The following is an 18,865-nucleotide window of genomic DNA, read 5'->3' as shown; positions in this document are numbered from 1 at the left end:
GCACTTACACCAGCAACAAGAGACCGTTTTACTGACACAGTCACTTGTGTGTCTGCGTAGGCTTCCGGCCGACTGATAGCAGAGATTAAGATTAGAATCAGAGTTGGAGATCTCAGCGTTTTTTACTGCTGCGCTAGTATTGTACCGTTTCTAAGCCTTTGGCAGCAATTAGGTCTCTAAGTCATGAGATTTGAAGGATATAAAATTAATAATTGACATGGATGAACCCCTATATATGGTTGGATCATTCGTTTAATCATTTTAAATGATTAACACGATGCCCATTTCCCCCCAAAACAAGCTGAAACGTGGACTCAGCTGTCCAAAGTACAAGCTTCCACTGTCTTCTGGCCCATTTGAGGTGAGCTTGGGCTCAGAGAACTCTCTGCATAACATTGATGTACTGCTTTCTCTTTACAGAATAGAATTTTGGGTTGTAAACTGGTCAAACAAAACTTTAAACCAACCTACCACTATATGCAAGTGAAACAAAAAATAATGTAAAACAAAATCAGAACTGATTTATGTTATTGTGGTAGCTATGAATTATTTGGCATGGGTCATTTTTTATTACCGAGTGGTTTACACACCACAAACTGTGGAAATATAAAACAATTAACAACTGTTACATCAGATGGAATTATTTGAGTTGTTAAAATAAAAAATAAACACAAAGAATACAAAAACTGCATTAATGTGTAAAATATTTTAATTACCTTGCATTTTATCTTTTTAAATTGAGTTTTACTTCAAATAGTTTTGCCAGATGTTTCAGTAATAATACAGTATGTAACTATCTGTTAATTATACATTAATGTGAATGATTATAATAATAACACTATTATAATCTATACATTTAACTTCATTTTTAACTTGCTCTTTGATCAACCCAATATTAACTTCACATGTATTTTCACACTCATCAGGTTACTGTCATTGTAAGCTGCTAACATAGTAAAGTGCTAAACCAATCCACTCATCATCGTGTTCACACAGCTTTTATTTCCATTACTGGTAATACAGACTTGTGTGATTGTTTAACACAGTAATCAAATCTATATAAGTTACTTTCTAAAAGGTACATAAATTACGTCGTGTTTGGTTAGTTTCTTTCAAAACTGCAAAACATTCTATTCCATTTTAAATATGATCCTAAAACGTGACATTTTTTAGCAAATGAATATACTTTTCTTGCATTATTATTCGTTGGTGTGCTGCAGCCCTTGTGGAAGGAGATTTGAAAGCTTGGGGGTGAAGTTAGAGGTCACTTTCACCATACAGGGCGGTGGAGAAGGCGGTATAGTCGAGGGCACCGGGTGCAGCATCGGGACCATGGTAGGGTGGCATCCTGGAGATACAGTATTCGGCCTGGTCATGAGGAAGCTCCCTCCTCAACTCGTCTATCAGGATGTACGGCTACAAAGAAAACAACAAAACAATTATTAAATTAATCACACACACACGCAGAGTTAAACACATTTTTACATACAGTATTTATACACATATACACACACACCTTGTCCCCAGCAAGGATCTTGAAAGACGCCACCACTTGGTCTGCAGTGTCTGTATCCCCAGTCTCTCTGGTCATGAAGTCGATGAAGGATTGGAAGGTCACAATTCCGGTAGAGTTTGGATCAACCAGCATCATGATGCGGGCAAACTCCACCTCACCCTGACACACACACACACACACACACATTTTAACCTGGAGAACGATCAGCTCTGTTGTCTGGTTTTCACTGTGTAATGGATAGACATTTCCTACCAGATCGTAGCCCATCGAAATGAGACACGCTCTGAAGTCATCGGTGTCCATTGCACCGTTCTTCTTCTGCATCGTCAGGATCCAGACACATACGAGCACCAACAAGAAAAGAAGAGAATGGATGTTAAATTCTTGGGTAATATCTGGATTATGATCTGAGAACTGTAACAGGAGGATGTTGATCAACCGTTGATGACCTTTACAGAATTATTTAACTGCATTTGGCTGTTTGTTTAAGTATGCACCGAGTTTTAGCACCTATCATAGCCATTTTTCTGATCTTCCATTTTGTTTAGAGAACAGTGACCAGCCTTGGTTGACTAACTTAATGTTTTCCTATAATTTGTCACTCTTCTAGACATTGCACAATTGAAGCTGGATGTTCGAACAGTACTGAGTACAGTACCCGGTCAAAGTGTTTGAAGGAGGATCGTAAATCCTTCATCTGCTCCTGGCTGATTCCCTTGGCGTCACGGGTCAGGATCTGGGTCTCGATTTCGTTGATGGTGCGAGCGATGGTGGTCAGGAGCAGCTCCCAACCGACACGGATGTGCTGAAGAAAAATAAGCATAAATATGCATGTAAAAAATCTGAAATTAGACACTGTTCTCTGAAGAAACTGGTCTGTGGATCATGTATTCTAAAATCTGTGTAAGTATAAGTATGTGAGCACCTCCATGGTGTAGCTTGTGTGTTTATTATCGAATATGAGGTTCTCCTGGATCATCTGGTGGTCCTCCTCTAGTTTGTCGACGTTCTGCTTGTAGGTGACGATCACATGCTCGCACTGCTTCAGCTGGGTCATCTGATCCTCCAACGTACTACCGAACTCCACCGAGCAGCGTCCGATCTCCTGTCCCATCACACACACACACATCACTGGTGTTATTACAGTCATCATGATGCTCAGTGGTACGTTCATCACGGAGCCGACCCACCTCCATGTGGCTCTGGATCCAGGGCCCGATGATGTTGGCCTGGGCGGCGAACTGGCGTCGGAGCCTCTCGTTGGCGTGCTGCCGTGCTTGCTCCTCCTGCAGAGCACCGTCTCTCTGAGGAACCAGCTTCTTCACCTTCACGTACAAAAGCAATTCCAGAATCACACTTCCATGCTTGATTGATATCCCGAGCAGAAATTGCTGCATATCCCATTCCCTATTGGCTTCTAATTGTTTTTTGAACTCGAACCTTGTCCCACTTGATGAGGAGCTCCTCGGTGGTGATGGTGCTGTACGGGTTGGTGAGCTCGCCGCGAATCCCGTAGCTGTTGAAGATCTTCTGCACTTCCTGTTGGATGCCCAGGATGGCCTGCCTCTCCACGTCGGCCTCCGGGAGAGTGGCTTTAAACTGCTCATGTGCCGCGATGAGACTCTACACACACACACACACACACAAGCAGTTGTTTATTTAGCAGTTGTTTAAGTTGTTTATTTCCACACTCCAGAGAAGAGGGCATGTTTAAATTCCTAGACTCCTTAAAATGCTCCTACTGAGACGCCTTAATTCTGAGTGGTAATCTGACTGACTCTTATTCAACGTGCAGGTGTGTGTGTGTGTACCTGGACTTCCTCAGTGGTGTGCACTATGAACATGTCCTGCAGGTCCTCCATGGCTCCCTCCATCCAGTTATTAAAGGGAGCAGATCTCTTCGCATACTCCAAGAACAACTGCTCCACCGTCTCCAGCAGTTTCTCCGTTCTCTGGAAACACACGAGCATTTATTAGCCTCTGTACGCTCTACACATGGACACACACTTAAAATACAAAAGCACACATATGAACAGAGAGCGTACCTCCAGCGCCTCCCTGCGCTTCTGGGTGAGGGTGCCTAGCTTGTCCCAAACATCGCAGATACTTTGGCACCTTTGATTCACCGCTGCCACGTCATAATAGTCCAACTCACTGTTTGGATGAAGCACACAGAAACCAGTGTTTACTCTTCATTTCCATATACAGTGGTACCTTGTAACTCGACGTCCCCTAAACTTAACGCACATTGTCGAGAAATTTGTACGCTTAAACTCAACGTGTGTGCGACCGCCGTTTCGTTCGGTAAAACGTCATCGAAGTACGAATATGAGCTGAATCTGCATTAGTGTGGAATAAGCGTCAGATCCAGGGTTACAGCTCCACATGTATCTGTGTTTATCTGGATTCTCCTCCCTGTTTCACTTTTAAACTTGTGTTACAGCTCCAGCTTCTGAGAAATTGTGTGGATCAGAATCAGCTTCTCCCAGAGTCTAAAACGCTTCTGGTTCAAAATAAAGCTTAACGTGGTTTAATGTAGTGAAAGAAGGAGACAGGGGCACTAAACTTCTCTTCATTATTACTGCTCATAAGCTCCTCCACTAATCACATTCCTCACTCGCCGTTTTAGCACAATAAGTCACGTTAAGCCGCTTCCAAGATCAAGCATCTCCACGATTAAGAAGCATAAGGAAACAATAAAGAAGTAAAGCTAAAGTGCAGCTTTTATTTTATTTTAATTGTATTTCAGTGTGTTTATATTATATTTGTGTTATTTTCAGTGTTTAAGTGTCAAAAACAACCTCATTATTTTACATCAGCCTAAAATATATGCAGCTCCACGGGACCATGGACGCATTAATAGGTTTCCCAAACATCCTTATGGGAAAAAATACCTTGCAACTCCCAGAACCAACTGATGTCGAGTTTCAAGGTACCACTGTATTTATTTTAGCCCAAAGGACAGACTGTGTTAAACGTTCTCACACAACTACCGTGCTTTTACTAATCTCTTACACTAATAATAAAAACAGCTTCGGTTTCACAGCTTCAGTTTTTTTGGTTTTGGGTTAAAGGTCAGTGAGATCAGCGAGATAAACACTAAAGTGAACTCAGCCGGCAGCTATGGAATGAAAGGAGAGAGAAAGGTTAGCGCTTATCCACCTCTCAATGTGTATCTGCATCACACACACACACACACACACACACACACACACACACACACACACACATTCCAGCACTTCTAAACACACACGTGCTTAGAGAGACAGATAATGCGAGTTAAAATAGGAAACCCATGATGGAACACAGAGGATGGAAGTAATCGTACAGTGTGTGTGTGTGTGATGTAGGGTCATGTATCTCCTACAGATCACTGAGATGTAAAACATGACAGGTCAATCACGGTCAGTCGAAAGGTCATACTTCAGCTCCTGTGCGATGGCGGCGATCTGCTCCACCCTGTCCTGATGGGCCGAGAGGTCGCTCTCGAAGGCCTCGTGCTTCCTCAGCAAGGCTCGAACCTCCATCAGCGAGGCCGACTCATAGTCCTTCTGAGTCAGGAATTCTTCTTTACCTGTTACACACATTTAAACTTTAATGAGGCACCATTTAGCAGATGCTACAAAGTCCAAGCAATTGAAGGTTAAGGGCCTTGCTCAAGGGTCCAACAGTGGCAACCTGGCAGTGGAGGGGTTTGAACCAGCAACCTTCTGTTTACCACTCCAGTACCTTAACCACCAGGCTACAACTGCCCTGTATCTGTATAAATGACCAATAAATGCTTTACTCACCGGTGGTCCAGCTCTCATGAGTGGTGGCTTTCTGGCGGAACTTTTCGGCCAGGTGATCGACCCTCTCGAGTCTGCGGATTTCAGTCAGCAGCCATTCCTCGTAGCCTTTCTCGGCCTGCTCCAGTCCCTGCCAAGCACTCGCTATGTCCTGCACACAAAAAACATGTGCATTTTTAAAATCTGGGCTTGGACTGCAACGTTCCAGCGTTTTACTCTTTATTACTCTTGGTTGGTCATTTATTCTAGATAGAACCGCTCATTCTTAAAAGATATAAGGATCTAAAGGAGTTCTACTCTAAACTTTTACTGTTGTAGAGTTTTATATGCAGTATGAGCACTACACGGAATGTTTGTGCAGCCCTCACCGACACCATCTTGCCCTCGGAGGGCATGAACGCCGGCCGGTTGCTGATGCGCAGTTTGGTCTGCAGCGTGTTGAAGTTCATCTCCAGCTGGCACTTCTCCATGACCTTGGGTGGCTTGTGAACGCGCCGGTAATCACGGAAATCCTCCAGCTTGCGCTGCATCAGAGACATGGACTTCTCCGAAAGTCGATTCTCCAACCACGGAGTCGTGCGCTTGATCCACTCCAACAACTGCAGGAGAGAAGGAAAGAAATTAATTTAGAATAACCCGATAACACAAGATAGTAATAATAATAATAATGGTAAAGGTGAGGGGGAGAAGCAAAAAAATAGGGAATAAAAAACTGCATTAAAGAAGAATAATTAGTGATTAGTGTGTGTTTTTACCTCGCTGGCTAATCTCTCGTATTCCTCCATCAGCTTCTCGTTCTCCTGATTCACCCCCAACACCTTACAGATCCGATTAGCTGCAGTTTCAGCCTGAACACAGACACAAAAGTCATTAAATGGGCGAGTGGATGGATGTGTGAATGAAGAGATGAATGAATAATTAAATGCATGGTTGAATGATTGAATGGTTGAATATTTAGATGCATGGATAGATGGATAACCAAATAGATTTTATATATATATACAGTGTATCACAAAAGTGAGTACACCCCTCACATTTCTGCAGATATTTAAGTATATCTTTTCATGGGACAACACTGACAAAATGACACTTTGACACAATGAAAAGTAGTCTGTGTGCAGCTTATATAACAGTGTAAATTTATTCTTCCCTCAAAATAACTCAATATACAGCCATTAATGTCTAAACCACCGGCAACAAAAGTGAGTACACCCCTTAGTGAAAGTTCCTGAAGTGTCAATATTTTGTGTGGCCACCATTATTTCCCAGAACTGCCTTAACTCTCCTGGGCATGGAGTTTACCAGAGCTTCACAGGTTGCCACTGGAATGCTTTTCCACTCCTCCATGACGACATCACGGAGCTGGCGGATATTCGAGACTTTGCGCTCCTCCACCTTCCGCTTGAGGATGCCCCAAAGATGTTCTATTGGGTTTAGGTCTGGAGACATGCTTGGCCAGTCCATCACCTTTACCCTCAGCCTCTTCAATAAAGCAGTGGTCGTCTTAGAGGTGTGTTTGGGGTCATTATCATGCTGGAACACTGCCCTGCGACCCAGTTTCTGGAGGGAGGGGATCATGCTCTGCTTCAGTATTTCACAGTACATATTGGAGTTCATGTGTCCCTCAATGAAATGTAACTCCCCAACACCTGCTGCACTCATGCAGCCCCAGACCATGGCATTCCCACCACCATGCTTGACTGTAGGCATGACACACTTATCTTTGTACTCCTCACCTGATTGCCGCCACACATGCTTGAGACCATCTGAACCAAACAAATTAATCTTGGTCTCATCAGACCATAGGACATGGTTCCAGTAATCCATGTCCTTTGTTGACATGTCTTCAGCAAACTGTTTGTGGGCTTTCTTGTGTAGAGACTTCAGAAGAGGCTTCCTTCTGGGGTGACAGCCATGCAGACCAATTTGATGTAGTGTGCGGCGTATGGTCTGAGCACTGACAGGCTGACCCCCCACCTTTTCAATCTCTGCAGCAATGCTGACAGCACTCCTGCGCCTATCTTTCAAAGACAGCAGTTGGATGTGACGCTGAGCACGTGCACTCAGCTTCTTTGGACGACCAACGCGAGGTCTTTTCTGAGTGGACCCTGCTCTTTTAAAACGCTGGATGATCTTGGCCACTGTGCTGCAGCTCACTTTCAGGGTGTTGGCAATCTTCTTGTAGCCTTGGCCATCTTCATGTAGCGCAACAATTCGTCTTTTAAGATCCTCAGAGAGTTCTTTGCCATGAGGTGCCATGTTGGAACTTTCAGTGACCAGTATGAGAGAGTGTGAGAGCTGTACTACTAAATTGAACACAGCTGCTCCCTATGCACACCTGAGACCTAGTAACACTAACAAATCACATGACATTTTGGAGGGAAAATGACAAGCAGTGCTCAATTTGGACATTTAGGGGTGTAGTCTCTTAGGGGTGTACTCACTTTTGTTGCCAGTGGTTTAGACATTAATGGCTGTATATTGAGTTATTTTGAGGGAAGAATAAATTTACACTGTTATATAAGCTGCACACAGACTACTTTTCATTGTGTCAAAGTGTCATTTTGTCAGTGTTGTCCCATGAAAAGATATACTTAAATATCTGCAGAAATGTGAGGGGTGTACTCACTTTTGTGATACACTGTATATATATATATATATATATATATATATTGGTGGAAGGATGAATGGATGGTTGGTTGAATATTTAGATAAATAGATGGATGGATGAGTGGATAATTTGTTGAATATTTAGATTAATGGATAAATGAATAGATGGATATATTGGTGGAAGGGTGGTTGAATGGATAGATGGACGTTTGAAAATATAGATAGATGGATGATTGAATATTTAGATGGATGGATGGATGAACAAATACATTAATGTATTGATGGATGGATGAATAGATAAATATTTATATTGATGATTGTATGGATGGATAAATGTTTAGATGGATGGATGGACGAACAGATGGATATTTAGATAAATAGATGGATGGTTGAATATTTATATGGACGGATTGTACTACTTGTAAAGATACATAATAATATAAATATACACACTATACCTGCTCAGCTCCAGCAAAAGCGTGATAGAAACACGACACGTAGGTCATTATGGCTCTCTCATCAGGTTTTGGGGTGTTTATGATGTCTACACAGTCAGAAAACATTAGACGGTGTTATTACGCTTTAACTCCAGCTCTGTGTTCCAGTTACTTCTTAAATATTTAGTAATGTCCATCTCACCCTCTGCGTCCAGCATTTTAGGAATATCAAGGTGCTTCTCTGCGACCTCAAACGCCAGGTTCAGGTTACCCAGAGGATCATCCTGCAGATACCAAACACATTTTATCATGATACACGTATTTATTTTGTACAACACAGCAATGAGTGAGATACGATCCAAATCCAAACCAGGCATGTAGCTAAAACATTAAAGGGTTAAAGGTCTTACTCAGGGATCCAATAATGGCTAAAGATTTAAACCAACAACCTTCTGGCCACTGGTGCAGAACATTTAGTGACTTTAATGCCAGTAAACAGTGTCATTATTAGTATTGCTATCATTTATTCGTATGTGCTTTGTTACATGACTATGTTTGAACGTTTCTATTCTCAGACGGACTGTCAGTAGTGGACGTCTAATCCCTCACGTCAGGCTGGATATCAGGACGTACTTGTAAACATATATATGTCACCGCTGTCCTATTGTTCTCAGCTGGATCCACCGGGACATCACGGTGTCCTTTAGTTTGACCCGAGTCTGGGCTCAAACCCTCAGGATTACTCCCTACATGCTTTTACCTGCAGCCAACAGCAACAGCTGAGTGTGTGTGTGTGTGTGTGGTACGCCACCCTGATCACCCCGACAGAACCAGCTGGCCCGGCGTGTCGAAGCAAACGCTTTGTCTTTGTCCCTGTTCTCCATCACTCACCATTAAAACACGACTCACGACTTAACCAGCTGGTTAGTCAACCACTTTATCCTGGTCAGGGTCAAAGCGAGTCAGATTTTGCTGGGAAACACTGGGCGCCAGGCAGAAATCCTCCAAACAGGGTGCCAATGATCATAACATCCATCTCAGGCATCTTTCAAGCATTATTTATTATGTATAAATAATTGAACACACTAAAAACACCTGAACACGATAATTACAAGTGGTGTCCACATACTTTTGGCCAATTCATGCTTCAATACTTGACATTCCACGTTCTGTTTAATGCCCAGCTTGGTCTATGACGGTGTGAGATGACTGTGTGGAAATTTGCTTGGCACTGAAGCTATGGTTGGCATGGGCGCTTTATCTGGAGCCACGTCGCAGCTGGAGTGCGCGGCCACATTCCGGCGCTATTCCGGGTCTGGAAGCTCTTTATTGTGTTCAGAGAAAAGTCTGATTAACCGTCTACACGTCAACGCCACAAAACCGCGTTTACTCTACTGTACGCTGGACGCAACGCACCTCCACCCGCCACACCCATCTTCAGCTTGTTCCTACAATGTAAACCTTCCTGGGTTTATGATTAATTCACAGTATTGATTAATAATCTATCAGGATAAAACTCATGCCTCACACACACACACACACTTACTGAACATATTAATCACTCAGTGTTGTTAATTTAATAAATCAGAGGTTAACGGAGGGGTTAACGGAGGGGTCACACGCGACACCTTGTTCAGTTTGCTGAAGTCGATTAGGTCGGGCCTGTGCCGGTGGATGAGGGCGCAGAACGCCAGGCCGTCCTTCCAGCTTCACCCACGGATGGAAAAGTCAAAAGTCAACCATGTTACCCAAAGACATCAACAATCACGTCACTCAGTTCCTGTATTCTGTACTGTATTAGCCTCGCTTCCTTTTAGACCAGAAGCCGACCCACCTGACATGGAAGTTCTGTACGTTTACGTTCCTGTAGGGCGCCGTCTTCCTCTGGCACCACAGCAGCAGGCCTTCTTTAGCCGAGGTTTCTATACGTTAATGGCACATGGACTGACAGTTAGCATCGCATTGAGGTAAAGCTATAAGAAAATACTGAGATTTAGCTTGGCGAGCAGATTTTGTGTCATTAAATTGTTGTGAATGAGACTAAAGCCTTTATATAAAGATAATTACAATACATCTATAAACCCCTTAGTTAGCTAATATTATAATAATTTATATACATATATATATCAAATCTACACAAAATTATTACTCATATTTACACTTTACACTTTCTTAAGTTCCATCATATTGATCAGGTGATGGGTCATTATATCTTTTATTGATTTACACTGGAAGAGGTTGAGCGTTTAGGTCTCAACAGTTCGCTTGGTTAATGGTAAGCAAAGTCACTGAAAATGTCAAGAAAATGACAAAGAAATGCGCATCTGATCACTTTTACTTTTATGTCTGTGTAAAACCTCCCCTTGCCAACAGCATCCGACTAAAGCTGCTTTACTGCTTCTATTTCGGGTGTTATTGTCTTATTGTCACCCCTTGGTGGAAGCAGCGTCTCGTTGCAGCAAAACAGCTCATTTTATACCATTTGTGAGCAATATTATTAAATCCTTCGTTCCCTGCCAGTCTGTGAAATTATATCTTACATGAAACCGGTCCGTGGTGCAAAAAAGGTTGGGAAATGCTGCGTTAAAAAGCATTAAAGATGTTTGGGCATATAAATTATTGTAATTATTATTATTATTATCATTACATGTTATTATTATGTTCTACCTTCTACAGAGATGTCTTGGATGGCAAATCTCAGGATGATGGTCCAGATCATTCCAAGAGTCATCTTCACATTCCCATCCACAATTTCTACAAACAATACATAAAAAACACTCAACCACAAAAGAATGGAACACATATTTGTCAACATACGTGAATTCTTCAAAAAGCGTGTAGCCACTGATGCGCCGCTGCTTTCACATCATCATCACATGAAAATCTTCTTCCTCTTAAAGCTTCCTTGAGCGTCCAAATAGGTGTAAATCAGACGGAGCTAAATCCGGACTATAAGCGTCTCTCATTCTCTCAGACACGAGCGATTACTCCTCCCAGGGTCAGTCCGGCACCCCTGGAGCAGACAGACAAACCAATCGTCCAACTGATAGACTGACGGCACAAAGCTCAACCCACTAGGCTACTGTCCTCCAAAAATATACAGTAAAGGCCATTGCTTGTTGGCTACATTAGTCTTGTAACTTTAGTGCTAAGACATCACATTTTCCAACATATTATCCTTGTGAGAAAGTCACCTCAGCTTTGGTAACTGAGGGCCAGTGATAGCTCAGTGGTTAAGGTACTGGACTAGTAAACAGAAGGTTGCCGGTTCAAGCCCTGCCACCACCAAGTTGCACTGTTGGGTCCCTGAGCAAGGCCCTTAACCCTCAATTGCTCATTGTGTTCAGCTCATTGTGTAAGTCGCTTTGGATAAAAGCGTCTGCTAAATGCTGAAAATGTAAATGTAAATGTAACTCAATTAACCAATTAATTAACTAAATTTAAAGGCTAAGTGAATATTGCTAGTTAGTCAGGCCTGATATAAAACATAATTCTGTTGATTGGGTTCAATTCTGTTTCATTTTTCAAGCTGAAACGATCAAACTACTGATACGAAGCGTTAAAACTACAATCCCAGCGCCAAGTACTGTAACGTGAAACGTACGGGAGCTACCGAGAACTCCAGAGTGTGGAAAACAAAAGCCGAGAGCACGAAGCACAAACAACAGGTGGTTCGTGTAACTTAAATAAATCACCAGCACACAGACTCAGACCGGCAGGGGTGCGATTCGTCTGTGACGGGCGGACGCTGAGCTGTGTGTGGGCGAAACGAAACGCACCTTCAGCGCCGATGGAGACGAGCTTCACTCCTTTGCTGGTGATGAACTCCAGAGCTTTGTTGACGTTGGCGATCTTGTGAAAGCGCATTTTTCCTCGGTCGGGTTTGGCTAACCGCTCTCCTGTAACACAAAATCAGGATTCAGACAGAACCTGCAGAATTAGTGCTATATTGGAGCTATGACCAGTGGCCGGCTTCCCCAATTATATCTTATATGAAAGTGGTCCGTGGTGTAGAAAAGGTTGGGGACCGCTGATCTACAGTCAGTGCATCTATATGCCAGGTGTAGCTCATTACATGAAAGGTAAAGCTTATAAAGAGGTCGAGGTGTGTAGTTAGGAATTACATATGATTGTTACAAGGTTTTTAGACTCGTTAAGGCTATTTTGGGGGTCGTGCACAACGTGAATATGTCATTAAATTTTACTTGACATTGTACATTGAGAAGTATTAATACAGGAATGTGTTCAGAGATTTGTGATGTGTGTGTGTGTGCGCGTGCCTGAGATGACTTCGAGCAGCAGCATGAGTTTCAGGCCATTCCTGAAGTCCTCCTCGATGTTCTCGATCTGAGTGCCAGCTTTCCTCAGGTGGGAGTTACACCACGCGGTGAACGTCTACGAAGCATAAAGAGACGGATTCAGGCTAACAGGACTGAGCGATTGTTAAATCGCTAGACACAAACCTTAAAGTTTGAATTTGCATATCACACGGGAAACGTCTTTTTAAAGATCCAAACCAGCGGGCGTGGCATTAATGAAGTGGAATCACTAAGCTTCACTGTTGTTTTGATTCACTGTTGAATCTCTTTCCTGTTTTCCTGTAAATATTATTTATTAATAAAATATTACAGGTGTCTTTGGATTTTCCTTCTTTAACTCTTGGTTTAGTCATTTCCAATTCCCTATTGCAATTTCTTTGCTTCATGCACCACATCCAAGCTCATGTCCTTCATATACAGTGTATCACAAAAGTGAGTACACCCCTCACATTTCTGCAGATATTTAAGTATATCTTTTCATGGGACAACACTGACAAAATGACACTTTGACACAATGAAAAGTAGTCTGTGTGCAGCTTATATAACAGTGTAAATTTATTCTTCCCTCAAAATAACTCAATATACAGCCATTAATGTCTAAACCACCGGCAACAAAAGTGAGTACACCCCTAAGAGACTACACCCCTAAATGTCCAAATTGAGCACTGCTTGTCATTTTCCCTCCAAAATGTCATGTGATTTGTTAGTGTTACTAGGTCTCAGGTGTGCATAGGGAGCAGGTGTGTTCAATTTAGTAGTACAGCTCTCACACTCTCTCATACTGGTCACTGAAAGTTCCAACATGGCACCTCATGGCAAATAACTCTCTGAGGATCTTAAAAGACGAATTGTTGCGCTACATGAAGATGGCCAAGGCTACAAGAAGATTGCCAACACCCTGAAACTGAGCTGCAGCACAGTGGCCAAGATCATTCAGCGTTTTAAAAGAGCAGGGTCCACTCAGAACAGACCTCGCGTTGGTCGTCCAAAGAAGCTGAGTGCACGTGCCCAGCGTCACATCCAACTGCTGTCTTTGAAAGATAGGCGCAGGAGTGCTGTCAGCATTGCTGCAGAGATTGAAAAGGTGGGGGGTCAGCCTGTCAGTGCTCAGACCATACGCCGCACACTACATCAAATTGGTCTGCATGGCTGTCACCCCAGAAGGAAGCCTCTTCTGAAGTCTCTACACAAGAAAGCCCGCAAACAGTTTGCTGAAGACATGTCAACAAAGGACATGGATTACTGGAACCATGTCCTATGGTCTGATGAGACCAAGATTAATTTGTTTGGTTCAGATGGTCTCAAGCATGTGTGGCGGCAATCAGGTGAGGAGTACAAAGATAAGTGTGTCATGCCTACAGTCAAGCATGGTGGTGGGAATGCCATGGTCTGGGCCTGCATGAGTGCAGCAGGTGTTGGGGAGTTACATTTCATTGAGGGACACATGAACTCCAATATGTACTGTGAAATACTGAAGCAGAGCATGATCCCCTCCCTCCGGAAACTGGGTCGCAGGGCAGTGTTCCAGCATGATAATGACCCCAAACACACCTCTAAGACGACCACTGCTTTATTGAAGAGGCTGAGGGTAAAGGTGATGGACTGGCCAAGCATGTCTCCAGACCTAAACCCAATAGAACATCTTTGGGGCATCCTCAAGCGGAATGTGGAGGAGCGCAAAGTCTCGAATATCCGCCAGCTCCGTGATGTCGTCATGGAGGAGTGGAAAAGCATTCCAGTGGCATTCTGTAAAGCTCTGGTAAACTCCATGCCCAGGAGAGTTAAGGCAGTTCTGAGAAATAATGGTGGCCACACAAAATATTGACACTTCAGGAACTTTCACTAAGGGGTGTACTCACTTTTGTTGCCGGTGGTTTAGACATTAATGGCTGTATATTGAGTTATTTTGAGGGAAGAATAAATTTACACTGTTATATAAGCTGCACACAGACTACTTTTCATTGTGTCAAAGTGTTATTTTGTCAGTGTTGTCCCATGAAAAGATATACTTAAATATCTGCAGAAATGTGAGGGGTGTACTCACTTTTGTGATACACTGTATGTGTAAAGCTGAAGCACTAAAAGTTCCTATTTAATCTTTGTTTACAACCGCCAGCCAGGATTATCATTTTCACCTGATGTTAGCATTACAAACAATGCACACAGGGATTATAGATTATAGAAACATTATAACTATATATAAATATACTGGGACTAGACCCAGCGCAGCCACCATGGAGAGGATCAAAGCTTCAACGGTAGAGTTTGGAATGCATTCCTGACCGTGTAATGGAGTAAATTTAGCTTCCTGACAGGGTCTGCGGCGATAAGAGCCGAGGATTCGAGTGTGCGGTTGGCGAGAGCGATGTGGAAGCTGGCCCTGACCCACAGACTTATGTTGGGATGGGGAAAAAATCCCAGTCATCCATGGGGAGATTGTGCTGGTTTAGAGAAGCCGGGCAGCTACAAGGTAATACGCTGATTCACAGCACGGCTACAAGCGCCAACGTAAACAACGGGTGTCCATTACTTTAATATAAAATATGATGCTGTTCATACGTTCAAATGAAACTTGGATTTATGACACAAACACGACGCTGTAGTGTGTGCTAACCGGTTAGCACAGGTAGCTTTCCATCCTTCAGAATGCTAGTACACACATTTAGCACGCAGCTATTGTTACAAACAAAGGAATTCCTGGCCAAGGACAACGGATTAAGCCGCCACTGTGCCTTTTGGTCCTGAGGGTTAAAATTAGCCGCAGCATCCTCGCTAATCCTGAGCGCGTCATCTCCTGTCAGGAACCATCTGTTGACAGCAAACGCAAACCAGCTGCCGCAGCCTCTCCGAGCGCCGCTATTGTTGGCCGCCATCGCTGGGTGGTTTTCCGCCCCGATCGAGCTATTTTAGACCGACTGGACTGGGATTGTTACACGTTGTCGTTGCTGATTTCGTTTTTCTAAATCGCATTTGATGTACGCAGATAGTTATACAGCCAAAATTATGTGGACACCCTTCCAGATTATCTACCCAGAGTTTTGGTGTTTCAGACACTCATTGCTAATAAGTCTAATATAAATCAAATATATTAAATTAAATTAATAATTTGCTTCCAGTTTAGTGGCCACATTTTCCAGTTTGGTGGGAAGGAACTCCAGTAACTTCCACTAAGCACTGACCTCAACTTCACTGAACATTTCAGGGATGAATTAAAACGTTGATTGTTAACTGACCAGGTCAAATTTTAACCAAGAACCACCAAAACAGGTCGGTCATAAAAGGGCAGTGGTAGCTCAGAGGTTAAAGTACCGCACTAGTAACTGGATGGTTACTGGTTTAAGCCCCACCACTGCCAGGTTGCCACTGTTGGGCCCTTGGGCAGAGGCCCTTAACCCTTAATTGCTCGCAATCTATGTATACAGCCTCAAGTGTAAGTCGCTTTGGATAAAGGCGTCTGCTAAATGCTGAAAATGTAAATGAATTTAAAGCTACTGGAATATAAATGGTTCCATCCACAGTCAAGCGAGCTAACCATCGTCAGAGGACGCCGCGTCCATGTTCATGTAATAAGCAACAAACTTTAGTCACGCATTAAGGAACAGCTTTTTAAGCAGGAGCTTCCACTAAACATTTAAGGATGAATTAAAGCGTTGATTGTTGATCAGCCGGGTCGTTTTATCCCACATCACTGCCTGACCAGATGCTGTTTGAGTAAACGACCACAATCTTACTTGAATATACAGTAGTCCCTTATTAATAAGGATAAGTCAAGGGTCACCATAACAAAAATAGGTCAATTATATAAGAGATACATAAAACCTGCGTCCACATACTTTAATTAAGATTTACTGTCTATTAAGTCAATTTAATAATTAGAGGAAAACGATGGCACATTTTTTCTCACTTTTCTCAATTTAGTCATTTCCAATCCCCTATTAAAGTTCCTCTGCCACAAAGGCTGAGGGCTGCATACAGCAGCACGCTATGCCTTATGTGTTCCTACACCACACCGTACCGCCTCCTCCACCAGACATCAGGAGTCGCTATTGGGGCAGCAGTGAGGTGAAACCCCTAACTGACCTTTCCTCCCTCAGACACGGTCAATCGTCCCCATTAAGCACAATTCAGTCTGGGCAGCAGCACCGCTGAGACTCAAAACCAAGAGTTAGAACTTGAGAGATCAAACTACTATCTGTGGAGGTTTTAGACTGCTGCACCCCTCAAGTTCCCCCATTTAATATTTTTTCTTTTGTTCTTGTTAATAATTTCCTTTGGGATAAATAAAGTATCTGTCTATCCTGCGGAATGAATAAAGTACAGCGGTACCTTGTAACTTAATGTCCCCTAAACTCAAAACCTTTGAAACTCAAAACCCTTCGTCAAGAAATTTGTTCCCTTAAACTCGGTGTGTGCGACCTCTGCTTTGTTCGGTAAAACGTCATCAAAGTACGAATCTGAGATGAATCTGCATCAGTGTGGAATAAGCGTCAGATCCAGGGTTACAGCTCCACGTGTTTCTGTGTTTATCTGGATTCTCCTCCCTGTTTCACTTTTAAACTTGTGTTACAGCTCGAGCTTTTAAGAAACGGTGAGAATCAGAATCAGCTTCTCCCAGAGTCTAAAACGCTCCTGGTTCAAAATAAAGCTTAACGTGGTTTAATGTAGTAAAAGAAGGAGACAGGAGCACTAAACTTCTCTTCATTATTACTGCTCATAAGTTCCTCCACTAATCACATTCCTCACTCGCTGTTTTACTACAATAAGTCACGATAAGCCGCTTCTCATGTGAATGCGCCGGAACTGAACGGAATTCAGTATTCCAAGCATCTCCAGCATTAAGAAGCGTAAGGAAACAATAAAGAAGTAAAACTAAAGTGCAGCTTTTATTGTATTTGTATTGATTTTAACTGTTTTTAATTGTATTTCAGTGTGTTTATATTATATTTGTGTTATTTTCAGTGTATAAGTGTCAAAAACAACCTCATTATTTTACATGAGCCTAAAATATAAACAGTTCCACGGGACCATGGACACATTAACAGGTTTCTCAAACATCCTTATGGGAAAAAATATCTTAAAACTCAACGTCTTTAAAACTTTATAACCAATTGAGGTCGAGTTTCAAGGTACCGCTGTATTTATCTGTCTGTCCTTTGGGATAAATAAAGTATCTGTCTGTCTGTCTTTCGGGATGAATAAAGTATCTATCTGTCTATTGTTCCCAACTCAAACGAAATTAAACCACGCGTGTCCAAACTTTATGGACATTTATATAATCCATAATGTTATTAATACAGTGATATAATTTTTGGTTATAGGTATCCTGTGAAATACTGGTGTCCAGTTTTATTTTGACACATTTTAGGGGGGTGGACGTGACAGCAGCGACTGAACCCCGCGGAACACCGCGACCCTGTCTATGATACACTGTGCATTGTACCTTTCGCTGTTGTTTCTCCCAGGCGGGGTCCAGCAGCATGTCCCGGTCCCACTCCTCCTCCTGCACCATGTATTCCTCCTCCTGTCCGTACCCGTTATCGTACACCACCGTGCTCTCCATCATCATCATCATCTTCTTCTCTCTCTGCAGTTCACACTGATTAAACCTGCTGAAGTTTCTCTGCAGCTTCTCTCGAGCTCTCCCGGTCCTGCAGCTCCCGCGCGCGCGCTGTACCGACCGACTGGCCGCGCGCGTCCCGGGCGCAGCTGCCAATTAATACCGAGAGGTCACGTGATCGCCCATCGTCCCTCCCTGCCATATATGGTTCGCTATGTGACGTGTATGGTTGTTCTTTAATAATGTAATCAATCAGATAAACGCTGTAGGTATACAATTACTGACTGTAGGCCATCACATCTATCAGTGAAATAATGAACTGACCCCTGACCGGATGATGTTTGGTTTATTGGACCAACATGCAGTGACACAAACAAGGTAACAAGTGTGTTGATCTGGTCTAAGTGTAGCAGGTACAGCAGTGTTGTTGGGATTCATACAGGCCTCTTTATTAGGAACACATACCCTGCTAGTGCTGGTTGTGGGTAAGTGTACAGTGAGCAATCAACACACCGTGTGTTAATCTTCCTCCGGTCTTATCAGTGAAACACTTTCTGATCACAGGACGCTGCGGGCTTTATATTTTTAGTCGGACACTGAGGTGTTTCAAATTCCCAGCAAGGTCAGACTCATGTGCT

At 42.9% G+C, this 18,865-nt stretch overlaps 1 protein-coding gene across 2 annotated transcripts; it reads right to left on the bottom strand.

Moving 5' to 3' along the window:
- Nucleotides 1-725: 725 nt before the first annotated feature.
- Nucleotides 726-18,308, bottom strand: actn2b (actinin, alpha 2b). 2 transcript variants are annotated; one of them, XM_063008007.1, is made up of 21 exons: nt 18,111-18,308; nt 12,632-12,746; nt 12,131-12,250; nt 11,019-11,105; nt 10,186-10,273; nt 9,980-10,058; nt 8,554-8,635; nt 8,373-8,458; nt 6,060-6,152; nt 5,673-5,903; nt 5,308-5,455; nt 4,940-5,090; nt 3,562-3,670; nt 3,328-3,468; nt 2,957-3,139; nt 2,707-2,841; nt 2,442-2,621; nt 2,175-2,321; nt 1,769-1,834; nt 1,517-1,675; nt 726-1,416 (listed from the first exon to the last, which is right to left on the bottom strand). In XM_063008007.1, the coding sequence occupies exons 1-21, from the start codon at nt 18,240-18,242 to the stop codon at nt 1,258-1,260; spliced, it is 2,691 nt and encodes an 896-aa protein (XP_062864077.1). In that variant the 5' UTR covers nt 18,243-18,308; the 3' UTR covers nt 726-1,257. The 2 variants fall into 2 exon arrangements, with proteins under 2 accessions (XP_062864077.1, XP_062864076.1); XM_063008006.1 differs by having other exon boundaries at nt 1,517-1,834.
- Between the last annotated feature and the right edge of the window lie 557 nt (nt 18,309-18,865).

The sequence above is a fragment of the Trichomycterus rosablanca genome, chromosome 13 (assembly GCF_030014385.1).
Source record: "Trichomycterus rosablanca isolate fTriRos1 chromosome 13, fTriRos1.hap1, whole genome shotgun sequence".
NCBI lineage: Eukaryota > Metazoa > Chordata > Actinopteri > Siluriformes > Trichomycteridae > Trichomycterus > Trichomycterus rosablanca.
Note: the sequence above shows the minus strand (reverse complement) of the source record. Positions and strands in the feature narration are given on the sequence as shown.